This window comes from Vigna radiata, chromosome 5 (genome assembly GCF_000741045.1).
Source record: "Vigna radiata var. radiata cultivar VC1973A chromosome 5, Vradiata_ver6, whole genome shotgun sequence".
Lineage (NCBI taxonomy): Eukaryota > Viridiplantae > Streptophyta > Magnoliopsida > Fabales > Fabaceae > Vigna > Vigna radiata.
Genome location: NC_028355.1, coordinates 19,480,078 through 19,498,821, shown reverse-complemented (window position 1 = coordinate 19,498,821; position 18,744 = coordinate 19,480,078). Strand labels below are relative to the sequence as shown.

Here is an 18,744-nt window from a genome sequence, read left to right as displayed (position 1 = left end):
GTTTGTGGTTATTTACTCCAGAGTTTTCGAAAGTTAAAAGGTTAGAGTTAGGGTTTGGAATGACTTCTTCACAAAGTGGTTGTTCTTGTTCGAAGACAACGGACAAAGGAGCTTCGCATTCATCACAGGGTGTTGTTTCGAGGGTGCTGGGATAACCCCTATTTGCCACTGTGGTGATTTTGCTGTACTGAAAGTTGCGAAAACTGCAAGGAATGTTGGGAGGCAATTTTGGGCATGTCGTCATTATAAGGTTTTTTTAATAGCATAATGACTTTTATGTTAAATTGATTTCCTGTGTTGACAATTTTTTGTGTTTTTTGTGAATAATAGGGTGCATTTACAAGTGGGATGTCATGTAACTTTTTCAAGTGGTGTGGTGAAGAGAATGCTGATGATAGAGATGGTACAAATGTGAGGCAAAGCAACAAGAGGACCACTGATATCAAAAGTAGTGTCAAAGAGTTGCAGAGAAAGATAAAGTTCTTAGTTGGATTTGTGGTTGTTCTTATTGTGCTTAACATCATCATATTGTGGTTGTGTTTAGGTTGATGTTAGGTGACCAATGTGCAATGTATGTTGTGTTCATGTATTTTCAGTTGATGTTGTAATATTTTGACTATCTTTAGGTTGATGTTAGGTGGGCAATCTGCAATCAATGTTGTGTTTGTGTATTATGAGTTGGTGTTGTAATATTAGTGAACAATCTGGTTTAAAATTGTGTATTGTGGTCCTCACTTTGGGTTAAAAATGTTTATTTTGGTTCCCGTTTTACTAAAAAATTGTGCAAAATGGTTCCTTAATATCAATACATCCAAACAACATAAAGACTCAAAATCAGTACTGTCATACATAATATCAATACATCCAAACAACATAAAGACACAAAATCAGTACTGTCATACATAACAAGTCTAAATTCAAACATGTCTAAATTCAAATATCAAAGATAACATGTCTAAATTCAAATATCATACATAACAACTAAAATCAGTCTTACATAAATCAGTCCTACACAAAATCAATCCTACATAATATCAATCTATGCAACTTTTCTTCTAATAGTTAACTTTTTCCTTGGTATTGGTAGTTGGTTCTGTGATCAAATCTTGTGTTGGTAATGGTGGCTGAGGAGTTTGGTCACTTGTTGGTTGTTGTGTACTTTGTGGTTGTGATGCTTGTGCTGTTTCTGTTGGTTCTATGATGGGTGGACGTAAAGGGCATACTTTTTTTGTTGTGCCCCAATTGACGACAGATGCTACATTTCTTTCTATGGCCACCAACACTCATCTGGGTCCCATCCTTGGTTAGCTCCCATGGCTCCAATCTTCTTTTCTTCTTTGGCCTCCCAGGCATCTTCCTCTTAACTGGTGGCATTACATCAGGGAAGCTTGTATTTTCCCATAGGAGGTGGCCATTCACAGGATAAATGATGGATGCATATGTCTCTTCGTATGTAAATTTCATGAACCAAGTTGGTATAAAAGTGTCTGGGTCTAAATTTATGTAGTGCATCGCTGCTACTGCATCATCCATTTCCTGCAGCTACATTCATGAGTATCCAGGTCCACTGTGAACTTGTTCCCAACAGCTGAAACATGCCTAACCTCAAAAATCCTTCTTGCGGACCAGCTGAAAAAAATAAACATAAATAACTATGTTCAAAATTTGGAGATAAACATAGATAAGACAGAAGAACAATATTACCTTGGGATCCAATATCTAGACAATTGACATTCCTTTGTTAGTCTCTTCTTGATCTTTGGACACATTGAAATCCATAGATGCCACCTTCATTCTGTTCGTGGCCCACCTTTTCATCAAATACAGTCTAATATCTTCCAGCAATGTGATTATTGGTTTTCCTCTAGCATGAATAAGGACACTGTTGAAACATTCATTGATGTTGTTATCTAGACTACCACAACTTGCTTGAGCTGTGAATCTAGATCTTGACCAAAACCTGCAGCAGAAGAAGGAAGAAACTGGGTCATCATACATGACCTATTGACATGTGCATGTGACAGCTATGAGGTATTTATATACGTACCTTGGGGGAATAGCTATGAGGTATTTATAAGCTTCCTCATTCACTGCTCTCATATTCAGCATCTCTCTCCCAAGCCTGGGGGTACGTGCTTGTTGCAGCACTCCACATCAAGTTCTTCAATATTTGACCACTAAACTTCTTCCTGAAGTTAGCATAAAGGTGCCTGATGCAGAATCTTTGTTCTGCCTTAGGCAAAAGCTCTTCAATAGCATGTACCAACCCCTGACAACACCAATATTTTAATCAAATATACATGATGCATAAAGTGAAAAGAAGATATTGTAAGTAGTGCATGTACCTTTTGTTGGTCAGACATCCACGTGCATGCTCGACATATTTCATCACCACCAAGGTCTTCAATCAATAATTTCAAAAACNAACTCCAACTATCTTTATTTTCAACTTCAACTACTGCATATGCTATGGGAAGCATTTGGTCATTTGGATCCCTACCAACTGCTGTAAGCAACTCGCCCTTATATAGACCTTTCAAGAAATAACCATCTAAAAAGATGATGGGCCTGCAACTTACGAAACTCTTCTTACATGCGTTCAGACATACATAAATTCTTTCAAAGATGGCATCACCATTATCACTGTTCACTTTAATCTTAACAGTTGACCCCGGGTTACTTCTCAAAACCTCTTGTCCGTAGTCATGAATCCTTCTAAGTTGCTCTTTAAAATCTCCTTCACGTTCATTTGTTGCCATTAACTTGGCCCTTCTTGCTTTGGAAATTGATACCTTGGTGTTCCATTTCCTTAGTGCTTTATTACGTATATCTTGAACCTTTATAGTTGGATTATCATGCAACACCTTATCTACTTCATGACTCAACCACTTACTATTCATCATTTTAATGTTTAGTTGTCTGCTGCAAGCATGGGTATCAAGAATCTTCCTTAACTGCCAAATCTTTCTTGATGGCAAATATCCTATGTAAGCTACCCATGGGCACTTTTTTTGCGCACCCATGCATCTCACCCGAACCCTACGCTTATCATTCTTTACAAACTTAAGATCTCTCCCAGTATGAATAGCATAGTTTCTAATTGCTTCCTTAAAATCCTCCTTATCATTAAAAATAGTACCAACTTCCCATTTGTAATCTACCATTGACTTTTTCTTTCCAAATGTAGGAAACGGACATCGACTTGGTTTGTCTACATTGTCATCCTCCTCACTACCACTATTTTCTGGAGTTAACAGCTCTTCTGCCTCAGAATCATCATCAGACAACCCCCTTCCAATATCTTCAACCATGTAATCTTCATCACTATCCTCACTATTGTTTTGCACTTGCACTTCATCCACTTCCACTTCTTCCTGACTACTATTTTGTACTTCATCCACTTCCACTTCTTCCTCACTACTATTTTGTACTTCATCCACTTCCACTTCTTCCTCACTACTGTTTTGTATTTCATCCAAAGACTCCACTTCAACTTCCTCCACTTCCTCCGCCACCACTGCACCTACTTCCTCCGCCTCCACTACACCAACTTCCTCCACTTCCTCCACCACCACTGCACCTACTCCCTTCACCTCCACTTCCTCCACCTCAACTTCCTCAACTGCCTCCACCTCCACTTCCTCCACCTCCACTTCATCATGTGTGTCCAACTTATCACCAACTTCGTCCATCACGCACTGTTTCTCAACCTCCTCATTTTACTCTGCAGCAGCCTCAAACCCACTACCCTCACACTCTCTGCAGGCCCTTGGCAAAGGTAAAGAATTTCATTCTCATTCTCATTTTCCACAAAGTCTGGTTCGCTAACTTTATGCAAAACAAATAAATCCACTTTCCCCAAACATTTAGCTATTTGCATCATATTCATAGCTCCCCTATCGCCGGCATACAAGCCATGTAAAATATTGTCAATAATATAAACTAACTCTTGTACTTCCATGTAACCCACTTCTTTAATTGTAGCAACCACTCCAAAATAACTCCATGTGTGGGGGTCAATGTTCCAAGAAGATATTTGCCCACCTATATACTTAAAGGGACACACGTCCTTTATCAAGGTCCCACCGTGGTGGACCACAACCTTAAACCTATCCTCACACATCCCAAACCCTACCCTACACATGGAAAGGGGGACCACTTTCATAAATTAACAGTCATGGGACCAATTTAACACCAAACAGAGGATCAATTTCAACACAGACAGGGGACCAATTTGAACACCCAACACGACACCAATTTCAACAAAGAAACCGACAAATAAAATCATATTTTAAGTAATTCCACCCATACAAAACAAACACACCCAATGCGATCACAAAGCAACTAAGAACACTAACCTGACGACGAAGGAACGAAACAACCTCCTTGACGAACCACGAACATTGACGAACCACGCACACAATTTCAATCTTCTGACCCCAATTTCAATCGCGCTGACGAACCCTAAATTGATCTCAATTTCAATCCCAATCGCAATCGAATTCGAATCAATCTCAATCTTTTGACCCTAATTACCCCTAATTCATTTTTTTATTTTACCCTAACTATATTCATTTACACGTCATCATTAATTATTTTTTAAAACAAATAACAATGCCACATTACCAGACATTAGCCACCTGACAGCTCTGCCGTTAGTCAAATTAACATCGTTACCAAAAAAGACCAACTTCAACAGTTTTTGCGAAAGCTAGGACTAAAGTGAACGTTTGAAAAAAAAAGGAACCACTTTGAACAAATCTTCCCAAAAGAAGAATCAAAATAAATATTAAACCTTTGTTTTTTATTCAGCTAATATATGCAAAGGATCGATCTAGCAGTTAAAAAGAAAATGGTTTATCGACAATAAAAATGCATAGATCAATTATTACTACCTACATACCTTCATTACAATTTATGATATCAGGGAAATACAAATTTAGGTGGAAGTTGAATATAATTTATATGCTCGTGAATCTGATGCCGAGCACTATCCCTTTCAGATTACTAAGACTTTCATAAAATATGTACATCAACTTTACAGAAAAACAGGTGATTCCCTGATCCTCCCTTGTATGATGATTACAAGGAATGCTTCCGTTTGATCATTCCCACGAGTGTCAGTAAAACGGAAGACATGCCCCCTTCTAATACAGGTAAATGCAAGAAATGCTCATTCACTGTACAGTTTACTCTCATAAGGAATGTACAACAATGCTAACAAAACTTGCCCCGCATATCAGAAAGCAACATTTTGCAACAATTCAGTGTGATCAACCCTATCTCTACTTTTTGCCATTTTCAAATAAAATCTCCCAAGCGCAAAATGGCATGGCATCAATTATTATGGATGTCAGCCTCGAGGGCAAAATAAAGAACCAGGCTGGGATCCAACACTATCTGTCATTCTCCACAGGCCCACTAGCATACATATCCTCGTTAGAGTGCTTGTCATTTGACAGACAATCAGCAGGAACATATGCATATCCTTTTGGCAGCCTTGAATTCTTCATAGACGCTTCATCTGACGTCATAACAAGCTCTTTTCCAAATGTTTCAGCATGCTGCAATTGCAAAGAAAGACTTAAGAAGTTCTCCCATTAAATCCATACGGCACAAACTCCATATCTCATTGAAAAATTTAAAAATGATAATTAAACATTGAAATCTGTCATTACTCACCTTTCTAGATTTGGATCTCCATCCACCTTCATCCAAAATATTTCGTGATGCAGCAGCTCTGTGAGGAATCTTCTTGCCAGAAAATTGTGTTCTTTCTGGAATCTTGTGGTTATATTTGCTCTGGGAGGTTGAACAGTCATCATCCAATTTTGGGTCTGCATCCATAGATATGGCAACTCTGACACGGCGCTTAGCAGAAACAGAACTGTCAACAGTAACATCATCTGATCTTTGGGGAGGTTCACTGCATGATCTGTATCCCTCTGTGTTCCCTTTTAGAGACGTTGTAGCTGATTCTGAACTACCATCAGGAAGGATGAAAGGGCTATGAACTAGCACAGACCTCGCAACATTATCTCTCTTAAAGGCAAGTATGTCATGTGAACATAGTACTAATTCCCGCTGTAAATACCCACAATACAAGAAGTAAATAAAAATCGCCATGCATGACACAAAGTTAAAGAAAATCCAAACATGAGAATCTAAAACCTAATTGAAAATGCTACATAGAGATTCTATATATCACTCTGAGAATGGCAATTAAATTTCATAAGTAATAACTGCCAAATGAAAGAAAGTAAGAACAATTGAGATTCTTATGGCAAATTTGACAAATGATTACCTTTAATTTTTCACGTTTGACAATTCTTTCACAAAGGAGACGTAATCTCTCTAGTTCAACCTGTTTCAGAAACACGGAGGAAGAATAAGTTATTTGATAAACTTCAAATTATTCCTAACATCAATTGCACTTGGCCTAGGGATGCTCACAACTGCAGCAACATATTTCAACCCCGCCAAAACCATAACCCCACATCAACTGCTACAGATTTCAGTGTGCAACAAACACTAGCCACTTCCTCATGCTATCACTAGCCAGATAGTTAATCCATCCATATCAGATCATTGTCACTCAAACGAATTAAAAAATCATTTTAAAGGATTTATAGCATAAACTTCGGGGAATTAAAAGAAGCCAGCATTTGTGAGGATATCCTAGACGGAGTTTTTTGTTACACAAAAACTGGCAGAATATTTAAGTACAAAAAAAAAAATTGTGGGAATTGTCATCTTGATTATATAACAGCCCACAAACCACTCGTAAATATAGGAGTAATGTTCACATTCTTAACTCCCTTCACCGAGGAGAAACTCAGCAATGTTGGTTTAACTCGGATTAAAAGATACACTAAATGACACCATCATTACATCACATTTTGGCTAACCTTCCCAACCAAAATTAGGACCAAGCCTGAATCTTTATCCAATAGAATTTAGACGACAAAATGTTTTAAGCAGGCTTAGCTGTCTACAAAATAGAACGTGCAAAGTTCGACGTACAATGCATCCTATTATCAAGTCCTTCAAATAATAATGAGGAAGCTGATTAAAAAAAACGAAATCTCACCCTAATTTGCCTGATACTTTTTAACTCTTCAATTCCATGTTTTTGATTTTCAGCCTGAATAAAATTAGGAGCACAAACTCAGGATACGATCAAGCTAGACAAACAAAGTACATGATATTTCTAGAGGTAAAACTTAACCTTCGCTTTTTGCTCCAAACTATGCTTTTCACAGTAAGCCTTGTGTTGAACCTTGCCACCAGCAGTCCTTGCATTCATGTACAAACCAGCACTTCTAGCACATGATGGGTGGAATGTGGTCTGACAATGCCCATAGCAACACTGCATTCACCATTTAAACATTTACTTTCAAATAAAAACGTTAACTTCAAAAGCTTATTGAATGAAACAGAGGATAAAGAAGAAAATTATTTTTTTTATGTTACCATTACCTTCATGCATACACCATTCTTGCAATGGCAGATGCAACAAGTGTCAATGCCTTTTGGCACACTTTCCTGGCATTTAACAATGAACACCGAGAGCTGTTAGTAAAGATAGGTCAATTCTTTTTCCATGTTAACAAGCAAGAGCGAGGAGGGTGGAATTCCAAACTAAAGAATTAGAGTTTAGGCCCATACCATTCCTTCCACAGCATCTATTTGTCCTCTTCTGAATGTAGACTCAAAAACCCACTAGAAAGTATTCCAAATACAAGTTACCACTTAGCCAAACTTAGGAATTAAAGAAAGAAAGAACAATCTCCGAAAAAAATCAAAGGGAAATAGTTAACCTCAGCACAGAAAGCATGAATCCATTGACCATCAGAAGACTTCCTAAAAGCACCGGTAGTACCACCACAGAGAGCACATTTCACACCAATATAAGGTTTCTCCCAAAAGTTGATGGCAGATGCTCCAGAGCTTCTAGATGAAAAATCTTCACATAACTCACAATACCACGGACCTGTCGTTTCCTTCACACTACGATAGCAACCTAAGTGGACTGAAACCTGCAACAGAATAACAATTACTATGGAACATAGATAAGAGAAACAAATAAATGAAAAAAGACCAGGGACGAGTCCTAAAACCTTACAACCAGAGCAGACTAGGATAGGGTTTAAAATAGTCTCTGATCGTCTACAAATATCACATGATTTACATTGCTCCTTAGAAAAATCTGAGGTTGGCATGCAAAAGTCCGAATATTTCTCTGATGAAGTTCTAGTCACAGCTACTCTTGAAAGCGTCTCTTTAGCTCGAGGCATCGGTTGAGAACAAGCACCCGCCCTTCCATTTAAATGGTCCGATTTTAAAAAATTCTGAAAAAAAGGATAATATTGTGTTGTCAATACAACTAGTTGATTATAGAAAGAGGGAGAGAATAAAGTATCTACGACCTCCTGTTGCATAGATTCATCTAATGTGTCTTTCCGGAATGACCTAGAAGATGCTGCAGCAGCAGCAGTGGCAGCAGCCAATACTGCCTGTGCTTCCTTGTGCTTTCTTTCTTTTCTGCCCTGCTTTTTTGCCTCTCTAAGATCACGTAGATATTGATTAACAATAACATCGTCCCATCTTTGTTGATGAGCCTTATCAATCTCATGTGGTAAACTCTTTGCAACACTATAGATTAAATTATCTGCAATTATAAAATCAAGAATGACTATCGCTCTATTTTTAACAAAGAGAGAAAACAAATTCCTGGTTCCAAACAATATTACCAACTTCAAATTAAATTTTAAAAACAAGGAATTGACGAGAATTTGGGAAGAATGAGACACACCAATATGCCTCCTTTTTGCAACCACATTCTGCAATAACCTATATTGAAAATAAACAAGTTCCCCCTCCAACTCATCTTGGGGAGAAAATTCCAAAACTTCCACTTTTTTAGTCCTAACCAATTGATCCCTCTTTACTTCGTCAGGCTTTGATATTTCACTGGAAGTTAAGTTCTGATTTTGGCTATTTAAGCAGCCACTAGCTCCAAAGGATTCAACCAAACCCGAATTTCCCTTGTCAGTTGAACCTGCTGAGACAGGAATTTGTTAGACCATTCCAACGGGATTTAAAGAAAACAACTAAGGAGCCTCCTTCTAATTTTCTAAACACATAGAAACCTATTTATTTTATATTTGGGTATAACAATACCACACACCAACATCAGTTTTGACATATTTTTGAGAATTGAAAATTTTCACATATCATATACCCAAATATTATACAAAAACAGATTTATATATACATTAGGGAATTGGAACAGCCATACCAAACACCTCTTAACAGAATATTTAAATTAATCTCACATATAACATTCTCCAAGGGCACCCCATCCTGAATCTGCAGCAATTTCTTGTTGATGAATGGATGAATGTAACTAGAGATTGCACCCTTTCTGCATTTCAAATAAATTAAAATTGGCTTTAAAGAAGAATGCCAACCTATGTAAGTCCTCACATTAAAGAACATCAACTAAAACATAATAAGAGACAGAAAACAGTACATGCTGCAAATAAATAAAATATCCACTTTGCAAATTCAGATGGTTCTGAAGCAGAATGAACAAGAAATAGCTTATATAAGATTTTGCAAACAAACACTACACTTGTCTTCTGAAACGTACCCAGATAAGCAGGATTTGTGAGGTTTATCAGCATTCTCTGCAAAAATGAGTATACATACTTTAAAAAACATAGAGCGGCAAGAGGAAAAAACATATTGACAATAACTCAATATAAGATTACTCAGAAGAGGCTCAGACATATACAATTAAAAGCAAACCAAAATGTTTAAAAACAATGTTTTAATCATACAAAATAATCATCTTTCTTTAAAAGAAAGAGAATGGAAAGGGGAAGGGGGAGGGGATTTTAGAAAGAAATTGCCAAATACTACCAAGAAGTAACTAATGAACTCTGAAAAGGGCAGTTATTATAGCCATACCTTGAAATTCTTGAAAAATATCCTCATGCTTGGATAAGTTCTGCATTAAAAATAAATTAAGTTAAAAAATGATAGCTTTTCCTATTTTGGTTTCTGTGGAGCAGATGGAAAAGGAAAGCCTTCACAATTGTAATGTAAAGATTAGCGACACAATTCTTTAATCAATTTGCCAAAAGGTATTTAAACAGGGGGAACCAGTGGATTGAGAAAATAAGTATACCCTCTGCTATTTCATTTCTACCTTTGGAACCAATTGGAAATCCCATTCCAAGACAACTAAAGACCAAAAATATAGATAACGTGAAAGCTCATAAACCCAAACAATTCTACCTTACAATGAAATTGTCATACAATGTCACAAAGATAGAGTACTTCAATAGTCAGGCAAAACACATTCTTGAAAGTAGCCAGATCAAAGAAGAACAAAGAACACAGAAGAAAAGCAAGCAACACTATTTTTCCAGTTAAGCATCACACCTTACACACAAAAATTAATTACAAAAAGCAGTTGTTGGTATCATCTAAACATAACTCATGCAACGGAGGGAGTAAAATCTGTATTAAGATCAAAGATTGTGGCTTCAAAAAAACCAGTTCCAAATTTCAAAATGTGACCCCACTGACACTGGATTAGAATTAAAAATAATGGGATTAAAAACCGGATCAAGAAACCAGACTCTCCACATCAATCTGGATTTCCTATAAAATCACAATATAAGCCTCCTTCTGAACCCCATTTTTATTTGTAGGAATTTAACTCACTAATCATCCCACAGCCCAAAATCTCAAAAGTACTACTTATTCTTCCAGCAATGGGGTTTAACATCACCCACATCTCACATTCGCAGTATAATCCTTACTCAAGGTCTTTTCAGTTTGTGCATGCAAGCCAATGGCTTCAGTTGCCTGTCCCGAGCCGGGAAAAGAGCAGTTGGATTAAGCTTTTGGCAGCCACCATAATGTTCAATGATATATCAAACATTGGAAACAAATTTAAAAGAAAGAAAGCAAATACATCTGTCTAAAAACTAAAAATTGATCTAAACTAACAATAATAGAAAAGACATGAAATTTCACAAGCACCATCAAAATTGAATTGACAATTTAGACCATTATAATGAGTATAAACACAACTGAGATTTCTCAAGGCAGAAGCCGTACCGGCAAGAGAAAAAAAATTCTTAGAATGACTTAGTCTAACTCAACTTCACAAAAGTAGCTTGTAAAGTGAGAATTGCCCAAGCCTTGAAGAACCCCCAAAGAGGCCATGACTAAGGCAGGCTAGGACTGACAAAAATCAGGGTGGCAACACTAATCAACTTCCAAACACCAGGTGAGCCATCAGACAATAGAGAAGGTGTAAAAAATGAATGAATGATTGAAAGAAGCTGCTCACTTTGAAATTCTAAAGAATTATAATGTGTATTTAGAGAATCCTTGCAAAAATGTTAACAATGTTCTGGGAGAGGGGTAACAAAGATAGCAAGGGAAGAACGAAACAAAAATCGCCATGTGGTTCAAGATGGACAGTAATAAATGGTGAAAAACAAATAATACGGATAATGTTAAGTCATTAATGAGATTTCAAACTTCAAGAACCAGGTAAAAATACTAGCCAATCTATTACCAAATCCGAAAACAAAGTTTCAGACTCTTTGTTACTCTTAAAGTATTGAATCATTCAGAATAATGTATTAAATAATATTTAAATACTCAGAAACAAAGCAAAATAAATTATAAAAGTAAAATTACCGTTTCTGTTGCATTGGGGATGGATGCTTCATTGGAACTTGTTGGATTCTCGCAGTTGGACTGACCTACTCTGCACATGTGTACCGGCATCCCATTCTCACTTGTAACCCCCTGAGATGAACATACCACTTTATTATCCTTCAGAATCCTAATGTTATTGGTTGTTCTCCTCCTTGGTGGAACCGACTTAACAGCAACAGGATCCAGCAAACCCGAGTCTGATATTGGTAAAGTATCAGAGCCATCTGTGGCTCCACTATCAATTTTGGATGCATTGGCTGGTTTGAATTTGACCTTTAAACCCTTCTGAAATGCACCGGAATATACATGGCCTTTTAGCCAATTCACTATTTTGTGTCGGACATCAGGTGCCATATAAGCTTCCTGCAAGAAAAAGGATTGGGACATAAAATTAATAAACAAATATTATACTAAGAATGATAATTTTCCAAAAAGAAAACATGACAAATTCCAATCGTTACATTTGTATTTGCAGTTAATGTATCTGGTGAAATGCCAATCTCCAATGCTACATCTTTTACGTTAACTTTTCCACGATCAATCAACTACCAAAAAAGAGTGAACGTCAGTTTAAAACAAAACATGGAATAAGATCAATTGTTTACAAAATTATAGCTTTATCCAAAACAAACACATGTATGGATATACATATAATGCAGAATACCTTCTTCAAAACTAGAGCAAAACTGTTAGAATCAGATCCATCAGCATTCTCATTCCCTCTATCTACCACTTCAACATTTTGTTGGGGCACAGCACCACATCCCAACATGTGATCACTTAACCTGCATTCAGGTAATCCTCCATCTGGTGGTTCGTCATTATGGTTCAATTTGTCTGGATTACTGTCAGAGACTAATCCTCCATTCCTGCAATCTCTCAAGTTGTGTTCACCACTCACTGGCAATGTCACTGGAAGGTCACTGGCTTCTGAAAATTCATTTCTAACCTCTATGAAGGCTTCCTGTGGCAAGATGCTTTGGCTCTCTGGTAGATCCGAGTGTTTCAAGCAAAAAGCCCGCAACTCAACCTGCATGACACATAAGTAGCACAACAGTTTAGACGGTTGTCACTAAAAAAAGGAGCCCAATATCGATATTCAACATTTTGCTTATTTTTTTGTTACTTTCTTCTAGGAAAGGAGAAAATGGGCATTATCCAAAAAAAGACAGATTACTCACATTATCATTGCCATACTTTGCCCAAACTTCCATCCTATGTCTCGCATCCCTTGCACATGAAGGGTGGAAAGAAGTTCTGCAGCTTCCTGAAAATACCACACAGAAGAAATGACTTGCAAGTTGCAAGAATGTGAGGAGAATAAGATAGCTAAGAATACAACTTACAAACACAACTCAAGAGACCAAAACGAGAACATAAATTGAAATATTTACTATTTAAAACTGTAGCTGCAAGGCATAAAAGGGGGCATGTTTAACGTGTTAGGAACATTGAGGATGGGAACAATTGTTCTCATGTTTGTTAGGAGGTTATGAAAATACATTCCAGACAACTACTTACTCCTGCGAAAGTTACACTCCCACATGTTAACTGGTTTCCACTCCCATGAGAAGGGAGTGGGTATCTCATATTTCCATGGGAATGGAAGTTATTTTCTATAATTAGAACCAATCCACAAACCATTCTTCTACCGTTATTTCATTTTTTTTTTTAATTAATAAAAATTTTCAGTCTAAAATTATTATATGCCAACCAAACATGTATATAAGAATAATATTCTTGGGTATAATATTCGAAGGAATATGATTCCTGGGAATAAAATGTTTGACCATGAAATAAATACCCCCTAAGCAAAGTCAGCCACATGAACAGCGTGATATCATTGGGTTGAGTGAATTATAGGCCACATGCTCAAAGATGTGGGATTTGGGATGGAAATAGGTCAGGTTGCCAGACAGCTTATGTATTGCCCTATACAGGCTCAAGCAAGTCTAGACCCTTTTAGAAAAGAAATCAGGCCTAGGCTTTCTGTAAAAGTCTATCTAAGTCTATCAATTTGGTTAAAAAAGTAAAGCATTAGGCTATTCAAAAATCTTTTATATATAAGATTTGTATAGTATTATTATTATTTTGTTATTATTAAAATTGATATAATATACAAAAATCATATATATTTATTTACCTTTCTTAATTACTAAGCATATCAACCTACATAAAAGGTCAAACTTATAACATTATTAAAAGTTAAATTTTACTTTGTTTAAGGTCAAAATAGGTTTCTAATAAGTAAATCAAAGTCATATTATATATACATACACATGATTATGCATAACATATACCTCATACACACACAGACACACAATACATTCAGTGCATATAATAATAACCAATGGGACTATTTAGGACAAATAATACAACACTGCCCTTTAAAGACTTTATAACAACACTAACTATTAAACAAGCTCGCAAGTCAGGTTAAACATTCATACAGATCAGACCAGAACTTTTAAAAAAGGCTTAAAAAGAGATAAATAGGTTAGGGGTTCAAACTTTTTTTTAACGAAGGTCAAGTCTGGTCTGGTCTGGTCTGCCTTATTTCCACCCCTGGCATGAGATCCCACGTAATAATTCCATTCAATGCTCTTCTTAGTATTACAATAACCCTTTTCACTCAACTAAAAATTATGCAATCTACTTTCCACACCTATGATCCTGTAGCTGGACTCAGACCTAGGTTAAGGAGATCGGCTGCATTGGGAGAAGCCCCAATTGCCATTAGCAAACACATCAATTATGAGGAACACATTTGTGTACTATACTTGTAAAACTTTACTCACTACACTATTCCAAACCTCTCTGGGGAAGGTAAGAAAAAAAATGGTGAATAAAAGATTAGGATATGCTGAATTTGTTTAATATAAACAGAAAACAGAGAAGTCATTCCCATTTTTGGGCAGTTTTTAGCAACCAATGTAAAACTTGTTGAAATCCCAGACATTTATCATTCATCACGGCTAAAAATAATAAATAAAAGGGAGAAAAAAAATGAAAAGCTGCATAATTCCGCCCCCTGTTCAGAAAATACTACATTAACAAGATTGAGTCCAAAATCCTATATACAAATTGCAATAGATCAAAATATAAACTTATAAAACACCTATCTGCAGTAGTTGATATAATCATTTTAAAGTCCTAATTACCCAGCTTTCAAGAGCAACACTAAATGGTTTATATATCGTTTAGCTTATTTTATATGGGTTTCCTGTCAAGAATCAGTGAGACTTGTACAAAGATAAAATCAAAACTGAAACATCATTAAAATATTCATCACCAGAAAATATCAAGATGATCAATGTTCTGTTTTCTCATGAATAACAAACCAGAGTATCAACAGGTTGATAAAAAAATTGAACATGCTAAAAGTTTATCCTTCAAATACAAAAAAACCCAATTATCTTATTGACGTTTTGTAGAGCAGGTGCACTAAAATGGTGGCGCCATTGCAGCCAAGGCAGAGTGGTGTGACATATTTTTCACTGCTAGCCATATGCAATTTGTGAAGGGAGCTATGGTGGCACCATAGACAACAACGGATTGTTTATATGGCAAATTTTTGCCCTTCCCCCATTGGTAACACTGTCCCGAATTCTGTAATCCCCACCTCCAACCTTCCTAAACGAGGAAAGATGGGCTTTTGGACTAAAGGTCCATTATCAACAAGAATATAGAAAGAGAAAACAAATACTTAATGATATGACAAAGAAGTTCTTTGTTTACTCAATGGTCCAATCTCATAAACAGATAAGTCAATGGAATATCAACAGAAGCAGGTTTAACACACACACAGCCCAAATTTGAATTCAAATTACGCATGCTGCGTAGTTAAAAGAGAAATGGCGAAAGATGCTTATAATATGAATTCGTGCATCCCCAACAAAACTTCACATTTCCGCGTCTTCGGTTCCTCCCAAAATCACATTGAAGTTAAAGACAAAAAAAAAAAAAAAATTGTGGAAAAAAAAGTGAAGACCAAAGTCCTATTTTATTGCAAATCACGTTAATGACTGACAGCTTCTTGAACCATGAAAAAATTAATCAACTACAAAAATTAATTTCAAAATCTTGATTAGCATATTTCAAACACAGATTAGGCATAATCAATAATTGCCCAAGTCAGACACTGCTGAGAATATGTAATATTCAAAAACAAGGACTAGGATAATCAATTTAAGTTGAATTGTGTACTTGTCTTACGAAAAATGGAAAGAACGTCATCTTTCAATCTAATTTCACAATTATCCAGGACCAGGGACGTTTTAAAACAAAATAACAATGCACTACAATAAGAAAAATAAAAGTGTGTTTTTCAAGGAGACAAAGAGCATAATAAATAACCAAAACACTTGTACACTCGAAGAAGCCATGTCATATAATACAACTCTAATGTTGAACCAAAGTACCAAAGCAATATTTTAAACTCAAATCATACACAATGATTAATGCCATCAATTTAAATCATCATTTTGAAATCGAAAAATTAAAGCTCTTTAATCAATATAATGTTTCTAAGAATAAATTTGGGGATGCAAGTACTCAATGAACAGCACAAAAATGTCAGGCAAAGATATTAAAATGCTTGGCCTGAACCATGATAATTAATCTATGAAGGTAAGAAAATTGCACATTAAAGAGTTTAAATTGTGTTCAACTTTACTATACCTAATTTAATACACAAATCATCTTAGCAGAAAGTAACCCAGCAATCCTTGCACACAGACTAAAAGGCAACAGACAAACAAAATTATGTGACCTTAAAAAGCATTGCTATGTGAAAGCCAAATCAGAAGGTGTAACAAACATGCTTTAAGTCATAGCTAGAAAACAATGAAAAATTGGCCTAAGAATTGAGAATTGCATGCTACAATAACGAAACATACCATGGCTGCACCGAACACATGCACCACACTTTGATTTGCAAACACTACACACTAATTTCTTCCTTGTTTCCTTGACTTCCCCCACATTCATAACAGGTTCCATCTTCTCCATATCATCTATATAAACCTCAGGCATCCACAGAGAGCAGAATAAGTGCACAAATGCAGCTGAGCCAGCACCTTTCACACTGCTATAAACTGGTTTCAATGCACCACCCTTCTTTGGACAAAGAACACAAGGATTCACTGATTCATCAACATCACCCATTTGTTTGCACCAGGAGCACAGCCAAGCCTCATCCACACCCTCATGCACACCATAGCACTTCCTGTGAACTGCCATTTTACAAGCCGCGCATACAATTAACCTATTGGAGTCACTGCCAGTGTCTCCTCTGCCACAGTAATGGCAAAACGGTTGACTCTCGTCACAAGGACAAGACATTATAACTTTCTCCAAACCAGCTTCACCGCCCAAAAGCCTCCTTTTCTTGGAGGGACGCTCGGAAGTTAAAGAAAGTTTATTCCTGCGTCCCAAAAACCATTCTAAGCTGATAGCAGAATCAGAACTGTCTTGATTCCTGTCATCCTGAGGACATGGTTGTTCAACAGCAGCATCATCAATTGCCTCAATTACCAACAATCCATCCTCACTTTCCACAGCTTCACCAACCTTCTTTGCATCCTCACTAACCACTAAATCACCCTTCTTTTCATCCTCACCACTGACTCCTACGCTGACTTTTGGAGCAGGCTCCATTTCATTCTCGCTATAACTTCGAACTGCATTGCATGTCGGAACATTTCCCAATAGTGGAATGGAGAAGTCCTGAGAAGCTAAACTAGAAGTGCGAGAGAACTCAAACAAGAAGTCAATATCTGCCAAGGTTAAGTCTCTAAAGTACTCCTCAGTCTCAATCCAAATGTTAGAATCCTCAGGTTTCTTCTGGTTTGCCCTAGTCGAAGATTTCCTCTTATGCCCACCGGAATGAGACTTCTTGGGACGTCTCCTGTTATCAGTCTGTCTGTTCAGCAGGCCAGCCAACCCACTGGGCAGCGTCAGCGCAGCAGAAGTCGAAGTTTCTTCAGCAACATCAAAGGGAGAACGTTCTGAGAGGGCTTTCCTAGCCTGGGACAAGTAATCAATTTCACGTACGGAAAAATCACGAGTAATTTCCGCCACAAAATCAGACCGATAGGGCCTCCCCACGGCAGCGGCATCCCCTTCCTCTGCCATGTCCTTCAACGGGAGACATCGCCCCCCGGTCATAGCCGGCAACAACAAGGTACACAGGAAGCAGAGCATTCCATCATATAAATCCAAACCCTAGCTTAACAAATTGCAGATATAACCCTAACGCGTACGCTAGTGAAGATTCAGTGACAAACCCTATCGTACCTGGTGGTTCGGGAGAGAACAAATCGGAAAAGGAAGCAGAGGATAAGCCCCGTATTCTAGGGTTAGGGTTCAGTTTTTTTATTGGGATCCGTTTTTTTAGACTTCGTTTCGTGCAGTTCTCTTCAGGGCAGGACAAGAGTGAGGTGGGAGAATAAAAAAAATGTAAAAAAAGAAAAAGAGAAATTAGCGTTTTATGCTCTGATAGATATTTTTATATTAGGTCTTCTAGGTCACAAATTTACTCACACTTGCCACACATGATTCCTGAAAAAAAGAAAAAAAATATATAAACGTGCATCTGACCGACTACCTACTGTATCAATAATATACATAAAATTGACTCGTGAATAACAATGCACAGTATTTTTTATAAAACCTGCAAAACTTTTAATACTTTAGTAGTCTGAATTTTTTTAATTATTTATAAACTATTTAAAATTAAAATAATAATAAAAAAGATAAAATTAAAAATAAAAGGCACATATAATTACAAATACATTTATAGATAAAATAAATTTAGTTATTAAAATAAAAATATTATAAATAAAAAATATAAAAAAATTATTATGAGTAATTATTTGAATTTTTAAAAATAGTTATTAAAATGATAAAAGTTAAAATAATTCTTTTATAATGAATAATTATTTAAATTTAAAAATTAATTATTAAAACAATAAAATTAAAAATAATTTTTTTACT

At 36.5% G+C, this 18,744-nt stretch overlaps 2 protein-coding genes across 3 annotated transcripts; both read right to left on the bottom strand.

Moving 5' to 3' along the window:
• Nucleotides 1-2,083: 2,083 nt before the first annotated feature.
• Nucleotides 2,084-3,692, bottom strand: LOC106760422. Its single transcript, XM_014643853.1, has 2 exons — nt 2,346-3,692; nt 2,084-2,269 (listed from the first exon to the last, which is right to left on the bottom strand). The coding sequence occupies exons 1-2, from the start codon at nt 3,690-3,692 to the stop codon at nt 2,084-2,086; spliced, it is 1,533 nt and encodes a 510-aa protein (XP_014499339.1).
• A 1,246-nt stretch (nt 3,693-4,938) lies between these two features.
• LOC106761972 lies at nt 4,939-18,224 on the bottom strand. 2 transcript variants are annotated; one of them, XM_022780886.1, is made up of 19 exons: nt 16,647-18,224; nt 12,930-13,015; nt 12,413-12,778; nt 12,210-12,293; nt 11,728-12,111; nt 9,976-10,015; nt 9,656-9,692; nt 9,339-9,427; nt 8,816-9,064; nt 8,430-8,671; nt 8,121-8,351; nt 7,821-8,039; nt 7,669-7,722; nt 7,480-7,545; nt 7,229-7,369; nt 7,091-7,144; nt 6,305-6,364; nt 5,683-6,084; nt 4,939-5,564 (listed from the first exon to the last, which is right to left on the bottom strand). In XM_022780886.1, exons 1-19 carry the CDS (start codon nt 17,950-17,952, stop codon nt 5,397-5,399), a joined length of 4,278 nt encoding a protein of 1,425 aa, XP_022636607.1. In that variant the 5' UTR covers nt 17,953-18,224; the 3' UTR covers nt 4,939-5,396. The 2 variants fall into 2 exon arrangements, with proteins under 2 accessions (XP_022636607.1, XP_014501099.1); XM_014645613.2 differs by having other exon boundaries at nt 8,816-9,061.
• Between the last annotated feature and the right edge of the window lie 520 nt (nt 18,225-18,744).